The sequence below is a fragment of the Plectropomus leopardus genome, chromosome 23 (genome assembly GCF_008729295.1).
Source record: "Plectropomus leopardus isolate mb chromosome 23, YSFRI_Pleo_2.0, whole genome shotgun sequence".
In the NCBI taxonomy this organism is placed as follows: Eukaryota; Metazoa; Chordata; class Actinopteri; order Perciformes; family Serranidae; genus Plectropomus; species Plectropomus leopardus.
The window spans coordinates 2,255,904-2,275,317 of NC_056485.1; the positions used below are offsets into that span (position 1 = coordinate 2,255,904).

General features: G+C 38.0%; 1 protein-coding gene across 1 annotated transcript; it reads left to right on the forward strand.

Moving 5' to 3' along the window:
• The first annotated feature begins 611 nt into the window (after window positions 1-611).
• On the forward strand, window positions 612-15,908 carry spata6l (spermatogenesis associated 6-like). Its single transcript, XM_042512379.1, is given in 13 exon segments — window positions 612-690; window positions 2,908-2,978; window positions 2,981-3,046; window positions 4,765-4,813; window positions 7,732-7,773; window positions 8,204-8,328; window positions 10,709-10,801; window positions 12,605-12,856; window positions 13,568-13,664; window positions 13,896-13,942; window positions 14,695-14,813; window positions 15,161-15,254; window positions 15,843-15,908. Coding segments are annotated over 13 exon segments (1,170 nt in total). The 5' UTR covers window positions 612-641.
• Window positions 15,909-19,414: the final 3,506 nt, after the last annotated feature.

The following is a 19,414-nucleotide window of genomic DNA, read 5'->3' on the forward strand; positions in this document are numbered from 1 at the left end:
TTGGTTTTTCTATTTCTATTTTTTATTTGATATTATGCTTATAGTCTATAATTACCCAAAACTAATTAATAATTAGTAAGCGACACATACACAGTGGAAAAGGTTGAACATTAGGGGCCCACAGCTTTTCTTTTGGCCCAGGGCCCCAGAAAGCCTTAATCTGGCCCTGCTCACACTAAGCACAGCAAACCATTACCGTTTAACACCATAGACATGTACTGCCATATTAGGTCATCTAAATAAATTGAACTATAATAGATTTGGGGATTGATAGAAATTAGAATTAAATGATATTAGGGCTATCCGATGCTAATGTTTCACTGTATTGATGCTGCAGTGCCACAGCTTGGAGGGACAAGCAATAAAGGTTAAACCTCGCGAAATCACGTGACCAGATAAATTAAGCAAAGGCGGTGGGTAACAGCAAAAGAGGAAAGTTCCATGGGTAAAACAACTATAATGTCCGGAAACAACAAGACTTTACAGTGAAACACCTTGTTGCTGTAGCAACTAAACCCGGAAGTTGTAGTATCGATGGTAACGGGTAAGGTTACGCTAACCCGGAGTAGAGAACGCTGCCGTGTTATGTTGAAGCTAACGTCCGTCGGTTAATACACCTTTGATAAAAAAAAAAAATTCCAATGTCCCGAAAAGCTCTTAAAGTATTGGTTGAAATAAAGTTCAGAGCGGTAAGATTTAATCATTTTCTTTACTCGTTCTTCACCTGTCCTCTGCATGTACACTGGGTTCTGCGAGTGGAGAACGGTGCATCAAACACCAGACTACATTAGAAAACTTTTAACTTTAAACTTTTAAATTATTATTTCCTACATACCGGTAAAGAAACACGTTTATTAGCATCGATTTAACATTGTGGTATAAGGAATTGAGAGTCGGGCTACAATTCGGCATGTAGTTTTTAAATATCTGTTTAATGAATTCAATTACAACTTTTAGGTTCACCTGTTCTCTGACTCACCACTCACAAGGGGTCTACGGAAAAGCTGGATAGTGTGTGCAGTGGTGGATAAGTGGTGGCGTTATGTCTGAGGCTAAAAGTTGTCATCCTCACCAGGTGATGACCATGTTAAAAACCCTTTTACACTGAAAAAGAAATGCCATTACAAAAATTATACAACATCATAGACTGCAGAATATGCTAACAAAAGGAATCAATTTGTTAAGAAAAAAAACATTTTTCTTGTATAATGCATTATAAAAATTTATAATGCAATAAAAAAGTCATTGTAATATTAAAGACAGTAACTTCGTACATTAAACATATAAAAATAGGCCTAAATAGGCAAACAACAAAATAGATACAAATGAAAATGAATCTAATAAAGAAAAAATCTGCATACAATACATGGTATAAACAAACTGTCAATGTTATATTATAAAAATCTGAAAAAAGTAACTTCATAAAATAAGCAAATGAGCAAAATAAGTATAAAAAATACAAATAAATCTAGCAACAAAATCTGTTAAAAATGAATGGTAGAAAAAACAAACAATTGAATAGATTTGCAGTATAATCAAAATACTGAAATGTGTCACATAAAAACATCTGTATGAAATGAAATTGAGTTTTACCATGTTTTAGTAAAGCAATTTGATCACAAAAAAATTGTCCACCATGCAGATACAATACCATGTTAAAGGGATAAAGACAGTAGACAAAAACAAAAGCAGCATCATTCCTGTATTGTAATGTGGGTTAGTTTGTCCAGTGCATAGCGCCAGGGGTGTAGCACCAAATTCTGGGACCTCTGAGCAGTCTCTGTGCCCCCCTACCCTTCATCTCTTGATCCATGTTTCTCAAACATCTTTAGATTATTATTATTTTTTAAGCCAGTTGGCTTCTTTCCATGTCCATTTGTTCTTTTCTTCTTTGGAACCCTGAAAAACATGATAGTGTGATGGTGCTCAGAAATTCCAGTTTGAGGGGGTGTAAACTATATTGTGCCTCTAGCTTCCACTAGTTTTTTATACAAAGTTCAGTCTCTCAACCATGCTTTGACGGTATGTAACGATTCAAATGTTCACACCTAACCCCAACCCCCCCCCACCCTTCTCTCGATGAGTGCACTACTTACTTAAATTTTTTCAGACCGATAACTACATAATAGAAACCCATAAAATGTGAAGAAAAGTAATATTCTCACAGCTGTTTTCTTTATTAAACAGAGAAATACAACTGTACGCCTTCTGAATTCAATTTTCTTTTGGTTACTGAAGACTGATGAGGCTTAATTCTCCATGGTCTCTCTCTGCCTGCTGGCTGGTTACAGTCCTGTAACTTTACCCTCCACCACTAGGTGTCACTGTGTCTTTCAGACCAGCTGCCTGTTCACCAGTAGAGACCTGAGACTGAGCTCTCCTGGTGCATGCTGTGCACTACATACAATGAGTTTGATAGAAAGAGGAGCACCTTTATTTATGACGGTATTGAAAAACATACCTTCGGGATTTTTAAATACCCTGGTACACAGTGGTGCTGTGATACTACCCAAGCCTAGCTTCAGTTAATTTATTCTGAGAGTTTAGTTAGAAATTGAAAAATGAAAACAAAATCAAACTTGTCATTTAGTTTTTTTGCAAGGGCTCCTTCCTATTCGGGTTCTTGGTAATTAGTCCCACTTTTCACCCACCATGACTCCCATGTATAGTGCCTGCACATGATTATGACTGTTTTCTTTTGTTGTTTTTTTTTTCAAATTTAGGGTGACTTCAAGGGGAAATGACTATATAAATAAATAATTAACTAGAAGCAGGAGAAAATATTGACAGTGATCTTCAGTGTTCTTTAAATGAGCATAAAGTGTAAAATCTCTTAGGTACAGATTTTACCCGCAACTCTATGTCATAACACTAATACATAATGTGGCCCATCACTTCTCTCAGGTTTCTCTTGTCCTGGAGTCCATCTGCCAGCTAAGGATGACATCTACCTCAGCATGTGCTTCATGGGACAGTACCGCGCCAGTCTGAGTGTCTCCCTGCTGTGTTTCCTCTGCTGTTCCATGAGAAGATGACCTTTGAAAAGGCAGGTCTTTACTCATTATCAAGCGTAATTCATTATATGTGTGATAAGTTAGATTAAGTTATTCTCATCTTTCACAAAGTTAGCTGAGCCATGCCTGTACTGAATGCATTGAATAAACTTGACATGACTGTACAGCCCTCATCAATAAGGACTAGCATAGATGCAGTACATTAATATTGTCTGAAAAAAAATGACAACCCTTTTGCCAGAATAAATGCTGACATCTTTAAGTACATTTCATTACAATGTGATCTGTTGAAATTTAACATGTCAGCAACACTTAAGTTGACATGTTAGGTTTGAAACCACTTGGTTATGGTTAGGAAAACAAAGACAAATCATGTTTGGGGTTAAGATATCCAGTTTTGGGGGACAATCCCACCTGGAAATGCAGTGACAACTGCTTTTTCATGACACTATTATGGCAGACAACACAACAATGGGCTTGTTAAAAAAATTGCTTTTGCATTTTGTCGTAGCACTTTATTCCAGTAGGAATGCACTTTTTGCACTTTCTCCAGAAAATGCAATGATGGTTTGTTGTCACTTTTCATGGCTATATCCCAGCAGGAAACAGTAATGTCATTTTTTGGAGGAACTATACACAGTAGAGACTCTTGCTGTGTTGGAAACCGTTCCCTATCACAGAAATTGTGCACTATATAGTGTGTTTGCCATTTTGTAGTAGTGTTTGAATTCTCAGTGGTTTAAATTCATTTGCTGCGTATCCTGGATATTTGAACCTTACTTCAGCATAGTGGGGGTAAGTGGGGGTGTGTTGTCTATCTTTTATATGTACATATATATATATATATATATATATATATATAGATATATATATAGAGCATATATATATATATATATATAGATATATATACAGTCTATGGTACATACCATGTACCCTACAGTTTACTCCATATACCACAATGCAGTGTGGTTGTGTATTTTCAGAGGTTAAAAGGTTGAAAGGTTGTTAGCTAGCATGTTATGTTGGTTGGTCTATTTACCAGCTGACGGCACTGGCAAATCAACAAAAGACGCCTTAGAGGCCTAAGGTGAGTTTGCTTTCGCCTCCATCTGTGCCTGAGGGGAAGCAGTTGTGTTAGCAGCAGCTGAACAACAACAACAGGAACCATTTTCTCCACGTAAATTCAACAGTTTTTCCAGAAAGGCGTGTTGGCCAGTAGTTTGCGAGGTAACTACAGCTACTTAGCTTGTTCGAGCGAGCTCAGTAGTTTGTGAACTAAATAGATGGAGGGCTGTTACAGTTCACAATCAGAACACAGGATCATAGCTGACAAAACCCAACTTCCACTTCATTGGAATTTTTAACTATTTTGGAGGGATTTAATATAAAAACATGGAACATGTGTATAACCTCAGTTCATCTGACCTCCTGAGTGCTCGGCTTGTTTATATGGTACTGAGCATGCCCACTGCGTCACAGGAATATCTTGTGCATCTGTTGACGCAATGACGTTGAGAAAATAGAATCCGAAATCTCATTTGGTATGCCCTATATAGTTCACAGTGTAATACACACTGCAGGGAATAGTGAGTGAGTGAGTGAGTGGTTTGGAACACAGCTACAACCCCTCCACCTCCTGATGACGAAGCCAGCTCATATACTAAGCCACTTCAGAAACACTGATATGATACATATGAAACACACAAATGTAACATATTTGCAAAATCTTGAATACTTTGTTTCTGTTCAGATTTTCAGGTATGCAGTTGACCCTGGAGACATTGCTGTCATGCTTGAGTGTAAGTTCTTTGGTTGTATACAGTTTGTGTCAGACATTGTATTAGATAAAAAACTGATGTGGTCGCATACACCTATTCCTACTTCTTTCTCACACATTCACCCATTCAATCCTTAATTTTTGTCAGATATGCATGGACCTTCATAAATTACTCTCTGAATGCAGAATAATGACATATGAATCGATTTTAATAGATCCAAGAAAAAAAGTCAGTGCAAAAGATTTTTTCTTTTTAAATGTTAAATGAGTGAAATGTTATATAACGGTTCTTACAGGATCCACACATTGCCACTTTACATGACGACTGAAGGGATGGCATTTTCAAAAGATTGTACGCTTTCAAAAGTTTGTGTTTTCAGGCCCCCAAAACGCCATTGTTGTGTGAACAAAAGGCCAAACTGCAACAAAAGTTTAAAGTTTCATGCAAGAGCAGCTGTCGTGTGAACAGCCCTTAAGAATGAGCATTTGACAACAAAAATGTAACTCAAGATCTACTCACAAACTGTTTTTGGAGCTTTCAACCAAGTCTCATGGTCTTCATCTGCATAGTATGGGAAGTCCATTACGTGAATTTCCATCTGCACCTCCATGAAAACCAACTCTGAGCAAACTCCTTATGCTGATGAAGACCATTAGAAGTGATGAAGCGATATCTGAAAGTAGGTGTAGTTTGCTCCTTTTGTTTTCATCAGGTTTGTCAGACAATTAAGTTTCTAAATCACAATTAATCACAGAATTTCACATGTTTAATCACAACTAATTACATTCAGTATTCACGTTTTCATTTCTATATTTGGCATTTCAAAACAGTTTTTATCCCTTTGTAACCTGGATTAACATAAATTTGCTTGTGCTGTGTTAAGACACCTTTCATAATTATTTAAACCTTTGAACCCTGAGTCAATTTGTTTTATTTCATTTGGTAACATGGGTAAAAAATAAACTCTCAATGGTTTACAGATATTCACATTTGATTAACAAAAGGCAGTAGGAAACTTGGCAAGAAATGTCCCGCAAAATGCAAGAATTAGTAGATTTGGGAAATAATTTTTTAAAAAGTTAGTGAAAATATCCAGAAATTTAAATTAAAATAAAACAAGTATAAATGCATACGTTTCCCCTTGTGGGATAATTAAGTTCACAATGACTATATTCATAATTATTATAATTATATATATTTAAAATTATATTACAGAATCCTTATTATTTTTCACGTCATTTTTTTCAAGTATTTTTCTTGTTTGTTTTGATTTTTATTTATTTATTTTTGTTGCTAAATAAGGTCTTTATTTATTTATTTATTTATTTTTTGTTTTACAATTACTTAAGTTTCAAAGGGTTAAAATCCATATTAACAAGGTGAAGCAATTCTTACCAGATTGTCTTGATTAGGAATAAACTGACAGCAGACAAACTGCATGGGACAAGCATAAAGTGAGCATGTCTGTAAAGAGGAGACTCATGGGTACCCACAGAACCCATTTTCATTCAGATATTTTGAGGTCAGAGGTCAAGGGAACTGCCGTTTTTCCATCGCCAAAATTTAACCTAACTAACACTTCCTAAGAAGCTAGGATGATGTGGTTGGTACCACTGGATTCCTCAGGTAGCATCACTGTAGCTTAAAACTCAGCCCAGACCGGTACAGTCTTTTAAAGGCAGGAATGTTGGCTGTCAATTAACGCCATAAAAAGAAAAACAGCTTTATGTATGAACCTTAATTGCACTGCACTTAGCGCAGACAGCCCGAGTTTTTAAAATAAACTGTTCATAAAATTGAATTTCTTGAACTATGAGATCCCCCATAAAAAAAAAGCTATGGAAAAAGCTAATCGACCTTCAGTTAATATTATTTTGTCATATTTTCAAGGTTAAAGGATACATTTTTGCACCTAACATTAAAATATTAATGTGTCAAAGTAATTGCAGGTCAATTCTTTCCCACAGTATTTTTCCACACTGTAATAAAGCATCAGGCTGGCATCATCCCATTTCACTGTGTGGAGCATTGATGCACAACAGAGGAAAGTTCTGGACTTTATTAAGAATGAATTAACATATATTGGTGTTATACATTTCCAGAGCACAACATCAGCTCGTTCTAAAAAAAGTGTTTATACCAGAAATGTGAAAGAGTATTAAAAGTATTAAAGAAATAATTTGTAATTTTGGAAATTATGCATATTAACCTTCTTGCTGAGAGTTAGATGAAAGGATTGTTACCACTCTCCTGTATGGTAACATTTATTATTTTTTTTTCTGGGTCTTAAGATCTACTTTTCTACTTTTCTTTTAAGCTTTTTCTCAAGCTTGGATCGGCTCAGACGCTTTTCACAAGTATTAAAACCTTGGGATCCTAAACAAAATGGTTTAATTTCTTTTAAAAACATGGAGGAAAAGGCAATGCGCAACTTGACAACAAAATATCACGAAATTCACGAGAATTATTTTCAAAGAGCCAGGGAAAGAGGTTTCAGAAAACTATAGTTTCAATTATCATGATTACATACTTAAAATTCTGTTACAGAATTATTATAACTTGTAAGATTTTTTTTAAAAAATCCTTGTTTTTTTGTAACTTTAATTCCTTCCTTTTTTTGTTCATTTTCAGTTTTTTTAATTTATTTATTTAAACAACTTTTTTAGGTATTTTCTGTCGTCATCTTTAGTCGTTCTTGTTTTCTTCCTTTGTTTTTTTTTGTTTTTAATTCTATTTAAAGAAATCCAGCAAGTTCGCTGAGGTTTTAAATGAAATGAAAATATGTTATCAGTATATGAGGCTATAGGAGCTGTTAGTGCCCTGTCATACAGCTGTCCAGATAACAGGGAATAGATGCCAGTTTACAGCTGTGGAGACACTGTCTTTTTCACCTACATGATACCGAGGATCTGTCTTATGTTGACACCTTTTCTCCTCAGATGAGACAGTCACAGTTGAACTGGTGCAGCTGATTCCTCCAGGTGAGATTTTTCATTTTCATTTTTTTTTTTTTTTTTTTTTTTACTGAGGATTAAAAAGAAAAATAAGGTTAGATTTCAAGAATAAATTCATAAAATTCTCAGAACAAAGTTTGTGTGTGTAACATTATGAGGAAAAAAATCTTAATATTTTGAGAAAAAACTATTGTCGGAATAAAATCATAACATTACGAGAATAAAGTCTTAATATTACAAGAAGAAAGTCGTAATTTTATGAGAAAAAGTTGTAATATTACAAGAATGAAGTTGTATTTTTACGAGAGGGGGGTAGCTCCCTGGCAACCACTGTCCCCAGATGCTAAGGAGGCTGCCTGTACTCTCACCTGTTTTATAGCCTACTTTGCTGGCAATATGTGTATTGAGTGAGAGTGACCTCTGTCAGAGTGTGATGGAGGTGTGCTTGTGTCTGCAGGGGGGGGCACTCTGGCCTGCTTTGAAGAAGACGCTCGACGCTTCTTATTTCCAGAGCCCAAACTGGTTCCCTCCTTCTCTGGAGTGGATCGAGAGGTTCTGATGACCCGAGCTCCTCACTTCCCAGTAGGTCCAACCCTTAAACACATTGCCTCAATGAGTACAACAATGTCGTCTATTTTCAGCATACAGCTTTAAGTTTCGGTGTGTAGCCTGTTCACACTGATACATCATTAACACATTGTTTTTTATGCTGCAGTCCATTTTACTCTGAACTAACTCTGACATGAAAAAATTGCAGTGGATGGGTCATCCAAGATCAGTCCAGCCCAAGTTATGTCTGAGTAACATTAGGCTAGATCATCACAGTAAAATGATGGGGCACGCAGTGAAGTTAGCAAAAATACTTTTCAGAAACTTTTACTTAACCCTTTTACTTTAACCCTTTTGTCCAGATTGTGTATTTTTGTTTAATCTGAGAATTATCAGCTCAGCTCCTACAATAAGTCTAAAATACACTGTGGAAACTAAATTGTTACAGCAAGACTAAGGTTAAGGTCAAAAAATGCTCAATTGAAACCCATTCAAACTGCAATTTTTGATCCCACAGCCATCAAAGCATAAAAACATGCATTATATTATTTTTGGCTGTCATTCTGGGTTTGACATGGAATTTGTCATTTTTACTATTTTCCACTGAATCACATCTTTTAAAAAACATTTTTTTATTTTTTTATTTACCATATTTGGCATATGGAGAAAAAACATGCTATTTCCACTAGGTGCACTGTCACAATCAATGATGCTGCTAATAACTGAAATATCCCAGGCTGTGATGATAATAATAATAATAATAATAATGATAACAACAATAATAATAAATATACTTTGCATGTAGTTTAGTGAGAATCATTTATTTTTACATTTGATTTTCATCTAAAAACACAGTAGCATCATGACATAACAAGCTGGCATTTAAAGGGCTAAAATTATGAAAATTATTGAATATTTGATAATTATGATTAGGGCTTATGTTGGTTAAAAAATTAACTCAATGGAAGCAAAAAATCATATAAATATATTATATTTTTTATAGCCTGGTTTTGAAAGCGCATTCTGTAAAAAATACAAAATACATACATGTGCACAAAAAATATAGGAGCCTACATGGACGACCTCACTGTCACAACAACATCAAGCCCAGGAGGCAGGTGGATCCTTCCCGTGAGACTCATCACCTGGGCAACGATGAGTTTTAAGCCCTCCAAGTCCATGGTGCTGAAAAGGGGGAAGGTGACTGACAGATTCCATCTCTCAGTCTCAGCAACTGTCATTCCATCTATCACAGAGCGATCAGTCAAGAGTTTGGGGAAGCTCTTTGACTCAAGCCTGAGAGACTCTGCAGCTATCCAGGAGTCCAACCAAGAGCTTGGAAGTTGGCTCTCTAAGGTTGACAAGTCTGGTCTTCTTGGTAGATTTAAAGCCTGGATCTACCAGAATTCCATCCTGCCCAAAGTCCTGTGGCCTTTGCAGGTCTATGCAGTCCCACTGACAACAGTTGAGTCCCTTGAGAGGAAGATCAGTGGCTTTCTCCAGAAGTGGCTCAGCCTTCTACACAGCCTTACCAGCGCAGCACTGTACAGGAAAAGCAACACCCTGCAGCTACCCTTCAGTGGCCTCAATGAAGAGTTCATGGTGGCTTGTACATGAGAAGCCCTAAAGAACAGGGACTCCAGGTACAGCAAGGTGTCATCGACGGCATCGAGGTGAGGACAGGAAGGAAATGGAGTTCAGAGAAGGCAGTGGAGGTGGCAGAGTCACGCCTGAGGCAGAAGGCACTGGTGTGCACCCTGGCAACAGGAAGAGCGGGTTTGGGTTACTTCCCAAAAATCCAGGTCGGCAGGGCTTAGGGCAAGAGGACACACCATCTACTCCAGGAGGAGGTGTGAGCTGGCGTGGAGGAAGAGCAAGTGAGCAGAGCAGTAGGAATCCGGCAGCAGGGAGTGTAGACAAGGTGGGAGAGCACACTGCAGCGCAGGATCACCTGGTCAAACATCATGCAGGCAAACTTCAAACTTAAAACACCTGATCATGCTGGAACTTACAGCGCCCTGGGAAGAGCGTATTGAGGAAGCCAATGAGAGGAAACGCGCCAAGTACCGGCAACTGGTGGAGCAATGCAAAGACAGAGGCTGGAGAACCTTCTATGAGCCCGTAGAGGTCCGCTGCAGAGGCTTTGCAGGATGCTCACTCTGCAGTCCTCACTCGGTTGGGCATTACTAGAGCAGCTAAGAAGAGGGCCATGGATGCATTCAGACTAGAAGAGCAATAGCAATTTAGAACGATCAACTTCTGACTTTTAATGGATTGCATCAAAGGATATGATCATATTGTCTTGGCCACAGTATCACGGAAATATAAAATAAGTTTTGACTAACTTTAAGTCTGATCTTAACCATTTCATGTGATTAGATTACAAATATTTCCTCTCCTCTGTTTTTCCCAGGGCATCGCTCCCAGGTTGGAGTTTTCCACCAAAACAACCATCATGGAGTGCCCAGCTGATGCAGATATCAACATTTACCCCAATGTGCCCATGGTAACACTTCTGATTCAAAATGTATGGAGATGTATAACAAACCAAACAGCATCATGCTATATCTGAGGTGACCACATGAACTGGACCGGTTCAGCTTCAGCCCCAACACATTTAGTCCATTTCCACTCTCTTTTAGAAGCTCCGTGAATTCAAAATGCAGCTCCATTTTAGCAATGATATTAATAACTTTATTTATGTAGCATTTTATACCAAACACAAGATTTGTACTTAGTTTGGTTTACTTGAGTTGAGTTGAGTTGAGTTGAGCTGAGTTGAGTTTAGTTGCATACAATTAAAACCAAGAAGCCAGAGGCTTATACAAACTGACCCTCCCTCAACTTGAAAACAGAAACACAAACTGAGAAAAAACAAACAAAAACCTAAATTAACATTTTACAAAAAAACACAACGAAAGTTAAAGGTGAAATGACAACAAAGAGCAGAAAAAGTAACCAACCAGTTACCATTAATCCAATAAAACACAAGAAGTATATAGAACACAATACAAAGGGAAAAAAAGGAAGTATTACATTTCAGGGCTAAAGAAATACTTCTATACTTGGTGCATTGATCCCAATGACTGTAATTTCAGTTACTGTGTGTCCCTCTGCTGACCAGACCTGGAATGTAACTAAGTACATTTAGTTAAGTACTGTACTTAAGTACAAATCTGAGGTTACATTTACATTACTTTAGTATTTCAGTCTAATGCCACTTTGCACTTTTACTCCACTACACTTAAGAGGGAAATATTGTACTTTTTACTCCACTACTATGATTAAATAACTTCTTTACAATTTAAGATTTTTGCGACAAACCAAAAATCTGAAGATATACAAGTGCAGCTGAAACAGTTATTGTAAGTTATTTTTTCAGCTTCTCATATAAACTGTATGTCTGAGGACTGCTTTTCCTTTCATTATTTTAATTATTTTAATTTATTTCATTTATTTAAACCTTTTTGCATGTGTACTTTTACTTTTAATACTTAATACATTTACCTGAAATCACATTTACTTTGTTTAAGTTTATTTACCAGTGCGTCAGTTTCACTCCTGCAGAAGTTCTTCTTCTTGCAGCCTTTTTTCATGAGTCTCTCTGGTGTTCATGTGTCATTGTCTTTGCACACGGCACAAAACCTGCCCTTATATGGTGTTTAGGGGGGCATTGCCTGTGCTAATAGATGATCAGTGGGATTCATCATTGAGCACAGCTCACTAATTTTCCTCTTACCGGAAAATTAAGAGAATGTTGCTGCATGAGGCCCAATGTTGTTGAAGTCCAAGTAGAATAGTGAGTCTTTTTTGAGTTTGTTGAATTGAAAGTAATTGAACTAGTGACTGGAGTTTAAGTAAGTTGAGTCTAAGTCCACATAAGTTGACTGAAGTCCACATCCCTGATCGAAGACCACAATCAGGCCACCAATTTATGAGATCTTTCAAAGTCAATAAAAATAAGCTGTAAAAGTAATTTATAAACATACTGAACTGATTGCAAAAATGAAAGAAAGCCAGTGCAAGGATACCATCACAACAGCTGTGATGTGGTCCTTTTTCTATATGTATGCAGTCAAGTGAGGCAAAGACAAAAAGTCAGAAAATCTCTGATGGACAAAACTGTTTTATTTTGGAAATGTTCTCTGCAGAAAGCATGGCTGGACAGTTTCCTCCACCTGCAACTCAAAATGAGTATTTGACATAAAATTAAACACCCACAGTTCTAGCAGCAGCTTTACCAGCTAGAAAGTCCTGCTCTTATGTAACGGTGACAATCATTTTGAGACATGCACTCTCTTGCTTCCAGAGGCCAGCGATGAGGAGGAACAGGAAGCCCTCCAGCAGACCCAGGAGCTCCTCTCCTCAGAAGAAACAGCCTCACAGCCTTGGAAGGAGACCAGATGGCAGAGGATGCAGCGCCAGGTCACCATCATACACCCCCAGACCCCGGTCCCTGTCCCCTCTGAGAGCTGGAGACGCGCAGCGGCTGCAGTGGCTCAGTCTAGACTCTGCAGCTCCAGATCCGGCCCCCTGGAACACCACCGGCACCTCCCAGCCTGTAAGGACAGCACAGCACAACTTCTTCCCAGAAGTACAAAGAGAATTTTATAAAGTGGTTATTATTTCCTGCCAGCAGATGGCAGAGAAGAGCTAAGTTAGGTATGTTTCCACACAGCAGGTTTCTCTACAGCACTGAGGGGACCCTTCAGCATATATCTAATACAGATAGAGTGGTGAAGTGATGAGTCCTAAAACGCTCAAGTCCAGCAAAAATCAGCATTTTTGCACTTCCGGTTCCCTTGTCTCAATGTCTCTGCATTTTTGGTAAAATGCCTTAAATAAGGTCTGTGGTTAACTCAGGCTAAAGACATTTATACATTATGTTCTGCAACATAAAATACGTCTAATTTTTGCATTTTTAAGGTTTTATGCGTCTTAAAAAAAGTGACTGCGAACAAGTGGCTAAATCTGACTACAGTGTTTGTTGGGGACATTTGACATCATCACACCAGGCACAGAATAATAGAAACAGATGCATGTCATATTACAATAATGGTAGGTGTGAAATTAGTAATTGCTCTCTATGATGATGTTGATAGAGATGATAACAGTCTCATGCATATGTGAAAGGGGGTTGTCCAAAGGCAAGGCAGGTGTCCTATTTTCTTATCACAATGAAACTGTCCAGCCTCTGTGCCAAGTCAGCCGCAGCCCCGGTTGTGTACATCCTGTAGATGTACTCACTGTGTCATCCCTCTCTTGTGTGCAGCTGCTGGCCTCGTGGCCTGGAGCCAGTCGGTCTGCCTCGCCCCACCGCTCTGCAGTGTTTACCAACTCCTCCTCACCTATGACCAGCTCGTCATCAGGTATAAATCCTCAAATGAAGCTGCTTTGATTCTACCAAACATATATTACATTGTCAAACAACTTTCATAAGGGGTAGTTAAATATACTCATATTGTTATACTGCTCTGTTGATCAGACTGTAACAAGCTGTATTTGTCATGATGGAAATTTACTTACAGTCAGGTTTTTTATCAGCCAAGAAATGCAAATCTGTGACTCAAAAGCATTTTTGCTTCTTCCTACTGTTTCAGTGAGATATTCTCTACCTGGCAGAAGAAAATCCATATCCAATGGTTTGGTATGAAAAATCGATTTTCCTTTTCTTTGGCCTTGTGTAAAGGGAGTTATGGGCTTTATCTAACACATTCTTATCTGAAGTCGTCACATATTGCCACTTTGTCAGTGGACTTCCACGTCTACATATAACACTGTTGATGTTTCGCAACAAACGCCTTGATGTCAACAAAAGCACATGGTTGCACAACCTTAAACATCATGTGGAAGCATGATGTTATGTTGCGGAACCATATAAAACTGTGTCATCTGACACAAATATGAAATTTACAGAATCATGAAGTGGGGACATTATCATTTATGTAAATTGAAAACAATATTGGAACTAACACTGAACCCTGTAGAACACCCTTAATAATATTTGAAAAATCTGAATGGACATCACCCCTTGTAATCTATCAGAGGGGTAGTTTTCAAACCACAGAAAACAGAGAGAATCAAAACCCATTCAGAAGAGTTACTTTAAAAGTAACGAGTGGTGAACTTTATCAAATGCTTTAGACTAGTCTGAATCAAATAAAGGACTAGAAACTGTGACTCGTGAATAATCCACAATTAAAAATAAAAATGCATTACCTAACACTACAGAAAAGCTAGATCCATGTACTACTTACTGTTTTTTTGTACAAAGTTTACATAAGTAACATCTGCATACACAGGGCATAATTTGAAATACATCAGTTGAGAAAAATCTGTAACTTAAATCACTTGTCTAAATATATAGACACAGTAACTCTGTTCTGCTTCCATTGACAGGTTGGAGGGATGTCAGAAGACTCCAGCTCTTCAGAAGCACATGACCCCCTTGACTATCACCAAGGTCATGACCCCTCAGAGCTATGGCGCTCTTACAGGGAACAGGCCAGGCACAGCAGGTTCTGTTTCTAGTTTTAAATATTGACATTCATAGTCTAATCATGTACATCACAAGACTGGGAACAAAATTCATCCTTGTAATTTTTCAGCTGGCCCATTTGGGGCTTTTGGAACTTTCGATGGAGATAAGCTCTCAGTTTCCCTTTACTTCCAAGTCTTAGTGCTAAGCTGTGCTAAACACATCATGTACTGACATTTTCTCTGTAATAAGAGCAGGCTTCTCATCTGACTTTGAGTTTGACAGCTATGCAGATGACACTTGAATGTTCATTGCTAAAGCAAGTAATGATGACTAATGAAAATGTCACTGAAGCAGAAATTCCCTGTCTGTTGTTACGAAATTCAGGTGTCACTCCAGTTCTCACAGAGAATGGGAAGAGGTCCAAGAGCGTGTTCGTGGACTCCTTACCACGCCAAGAGCTGTGCGGCGCCTTGTCTATGTAAGTAATACGTATCATCAGGCTTTATGTTAGATATCACAACATCAGTATGTGTTTGAGTAGGGTGTTAGACTTGTTGTCATTTATACAGCCCACTACATGTCTTTGAGTCAATTTTGCTGCAATATGCAGTTATTGATAGTAGTCTATTAGGAAATGGGCTTCTTTTGCCCTTGCTGGCCACTCTCCGATTAACTCGACTGTTGCCGTGTGTGGTTATCTGAATAAGAATAGTTTTTTGCTTTCTTTTTAAATTTTTTTTATCCATTATAAAAAAATATAATAATAGCACTTAATCTTGTTTTTAAGACTCAAATAAATTTACACTAACTGCAGCTTTCATTTTAAAAAGGCTTACATTTCAATTATTATTTTATTTTCAGTTTCTCCTATCTCAGAAATATATATGTCATATTTTAGTAAGAAGCGTCCTAATTTTCCAATTTATCCTAATGTAGTTTTTTTAGGGCAAACTTGTGCCCAGGAGTTTTAACACGTTTGCAACTTGGATGAATAGCTCTAGGAATATACTGATGATAAATTAAGGAGAGCACAATGTAAAAGAATGTGACTGTTATTGTGTTTTAGGGGGCCACACACTCTGAGGTTGATGAGGTTTTAGCCAGGAGATCTATCTCTCCAGGTCCACCATGATGACCCATTCAGGCTCTAGAAAGGTGAAGTGAACCTGCTCTCTGCCTCCATGAGTTTTACTTTTCACTTTAGAAATACTGTCCCCTTGAAGCATTCTAATGAAATCGCAGAAAAGGTGTTTGCCACGTCAGCTTGATTCTCATAATAGCCTTAATGTCTATATGCCTACAAATATACAATAAAGGCAAAAAAAAATTAAAAAAAAGATAGATAGATTTGTCAAATGAATTGAGCAATTTTGTTATAAAAACTGAGAAAAATAAAAGGAACACGTGATGCATTTCAGAATCTGCAGACACATCTGTCACAATTCTTTAGATGTAATATATGTAATGGACTTATTACATGAATAAGTTATTATTCAAAAAAGTTATCTTATGTCTGTCTGTTTTAGTCCTGGTTAGATCAACAACACCTGTTAAGGTGGTAATAGCAATTGCAGTTTGTCACTACAAACTCTGGGGACAGCAAACATTCTTTAAGCAGTTACTTTTTCAGAAATACAATGGGCCGATTGCAACAACAGGGTTTACACTTGGTTTTACACTAAGTCTGTCTAAGTTGGCTAATAAGTCCGACGTCATAGATTCACCATTGCATCATCTAGGATTAAGTCTTCTTCTTAAAACCGGGCGTAAATCTTACGTCTTGTCCTTCACCTCAGCTTGTTGAACAAGCAATCAAAAAACAAATGTTCACCAATGAAAAGTGCACTGCTGACATCAGTTATCAGGCTAGATAGCTAACATTAGTTAAATGGCTGGTTAGCTGCAGCACATTAAGCAGGAGCATATTATTCAGATGCTACTGTAGTCCTTTACTCTTTAATAACACTGCTAACAGCACACCGTACAACCACGACTTGTAAGCTACAGTCAAATGATTAGCTACACATTAGACAGTGGGGGATTGTCAATGCTGCTTTTTTAAATTATTCAATGTGATTTTAAATGCATTGTTTTATTGTATTTATTGTATGCACTAATGTACTTCTGTTGGCTGCACAATAAATTGCCCCCTGGGAGACATTAAAGATTTCTTGACAGACAGCTTAGTTAACGCTGTTATCAATGTTAGTATACTCACCTGACATGTTTTATAGTTCAAGGTTTGCTAATAGATGCATATACCAAAATGTGCAACTACTGGAAGTAAATTAGGAGGAGGAACTAAAGTAGGAACAAAATAACCAAATCTAAATTTTTTTGTTGTCAATTGTTGACACTGTTTCCATGGTTTCCACCATTTATGCCTCCCTGAAAAGACATGCAAATGTCACAACTCAGATATCATCGAAATTTCCCAACTTCCCACTGGTAATTACAACTGTGGAGGGCTGTTCATGTGCTCATAACTCCCAAATATGGTGAGTATAATATTTCCGAGGAGCACATGAAGGCAGCATAATGTTGTATCCTAACAGCCCATTCATTGCTAGCCAATAGCACAGTGGCGTTGGCACTCACATGAATGCCCATCACCCAAACCGGGCATAGTTTTGACTGAGCTCAAGTTTTGTGGGTGCAATCAACCTAAAGTCCATTCTGAGGACTGGTCTCAAAGACCAACATTGCACTTCGCACCGGGCTTAGTGAAGACCAGTTGGTAAGGATGAACTAAAATCTTGCAGAAAAAAAGCCAACCAGTAAAATATCAAACCGGGATTTGATTTCACAAAAATGTTACAGTTTAAAACTTTTTCTCTTAAGTGCAGAAACAAGACTTCTTTTCCTCCTGTGCAGGAAAAGAAACCACCTGGCCAATGAAAACTTCAGATATGAACTCCCATGATGTCTCTCCCCGTGTGTGTGCACAGAGGTATTTCATTGCAGTGGTTTGACAAAGCCCACACAGCCTGTATTAATGACTGACAAATTAACAGTTTTTTTGTTAAAATAAAGCTTTTAGAATTGAAACTCATTGTTATATCTCAGTTAGAACACAGCCAGCAGGCAGTAGTATGAGTCTAATGTCACAAATCCCTGTTCTGTTAATCTATCAAGCTGACATTGTCGAGTCCTCAAGTAAATCACAAGGAAGCCATTAAAAGCAAACTGTGTCTATGGCAATGCAGCTCTGTGTGAACTACTGCCATATATCAGAATAATAGCTGCTCTCTATGACTGCGGCATTAAGCATTGGCTATATCAGGAACATTGAGATCTAGTGCAGAATAGCTGCTGAAACAGATCTCTATTTTCGTGTACAATCTATAGGCCTCAGTGGCAGTGCAGATTTAACAAAAGTCTTTAAATAATGCGGTACACAACAGACAGTTTGGCACTACTAGATACTGCTGTTCCCACACACAGTAGGCAGGTTACCATTACAGATTTGTGCAAAGCTTAATTGCTATTTTCGATAAAACACAATTGCGAGATGACTGCGTTTCCGTTAAGTCATGGGACTTCTCTGGCGATTACATTCCAAGAAGTATGGCAATGGATGTTCAAAACATTAGCAGCTTTATGTCTTTTGCAGCTACCGCACTAGCCGTTATATTTTCAGTCGAAGGCCACGTAGGTATGCTATGCAAGCGATAATGGAAAGGCAAGCCCCTTAAATGTGGGAGCGGCAACAAAAGAAGGATTTCTGGGAGGTGATAATCCACGATTTCACAGAGGAATTGTGGACTCAAAACTTTCAATGATCGGCTCAACTTTTGAAGAGTTATGCGATGCAATAACACTTCTTATAGCTCCTGCTGCATCATGCCGTAGGGAGCCAGTTCCTACTGACGGCAGGCCTAAAACGCTTTCAATTCAGTTCAATTCAATTTTATTGATAAAGCCCATTATGACATAACACAGTTTGCCTCAGAGGGCTTTACAGCATACGACATCCCAGCCCTCAGACCCTCACATCGACGAAGGCAAAAAAAAAAAAAAAATGAAGGTGGTTTTCATCACCCTGATGTTTGTTCAAGTGTTTTTTTCATGATAAGTTTGGTTTTAGGGAGTTGAATTATAGTGAATTATAGTGAGTGAATTATAAAAAAAGGGGGCTTTTCTGCCATGATTGACAGGTGTGATAGCCAATCTGTGCACTCATATTCAATGGGGCTGCTCAAGACTGGTCGGACGGGTGTTTGGGCGGGAAGTCTCTCCCGCGTATATCTCTACTGCGCAGATGCAGGCTCTCAATGACATCAACCTTGCAAGATGGCAAGGCTCGTATCTCGAATATTTTTACCTTTCTTCAGCATGGGGGGGGGGGGGTCGTCCATCTTTATATACAGTCTATGACCTCACCATGTGCCTCTTACTGATCCTAACCATCCATGCCAGCGTGTGCATTTGTGGATGTCCTGGTGTTGGTTGCCATGTGCTTTTGTTGCCTAAACATGACCACATGAACCGTAAACCCACCATGTGCTTGTGTTGACATCACAGTAGCAGCATCCTGAAACATCAACAACAAATTCAGATGGATACCTAGAACATAATATGTAGACACAGATGTCTATTGTAAAGCAACAATATGTGATGACTTGGGACTAGAGCCTG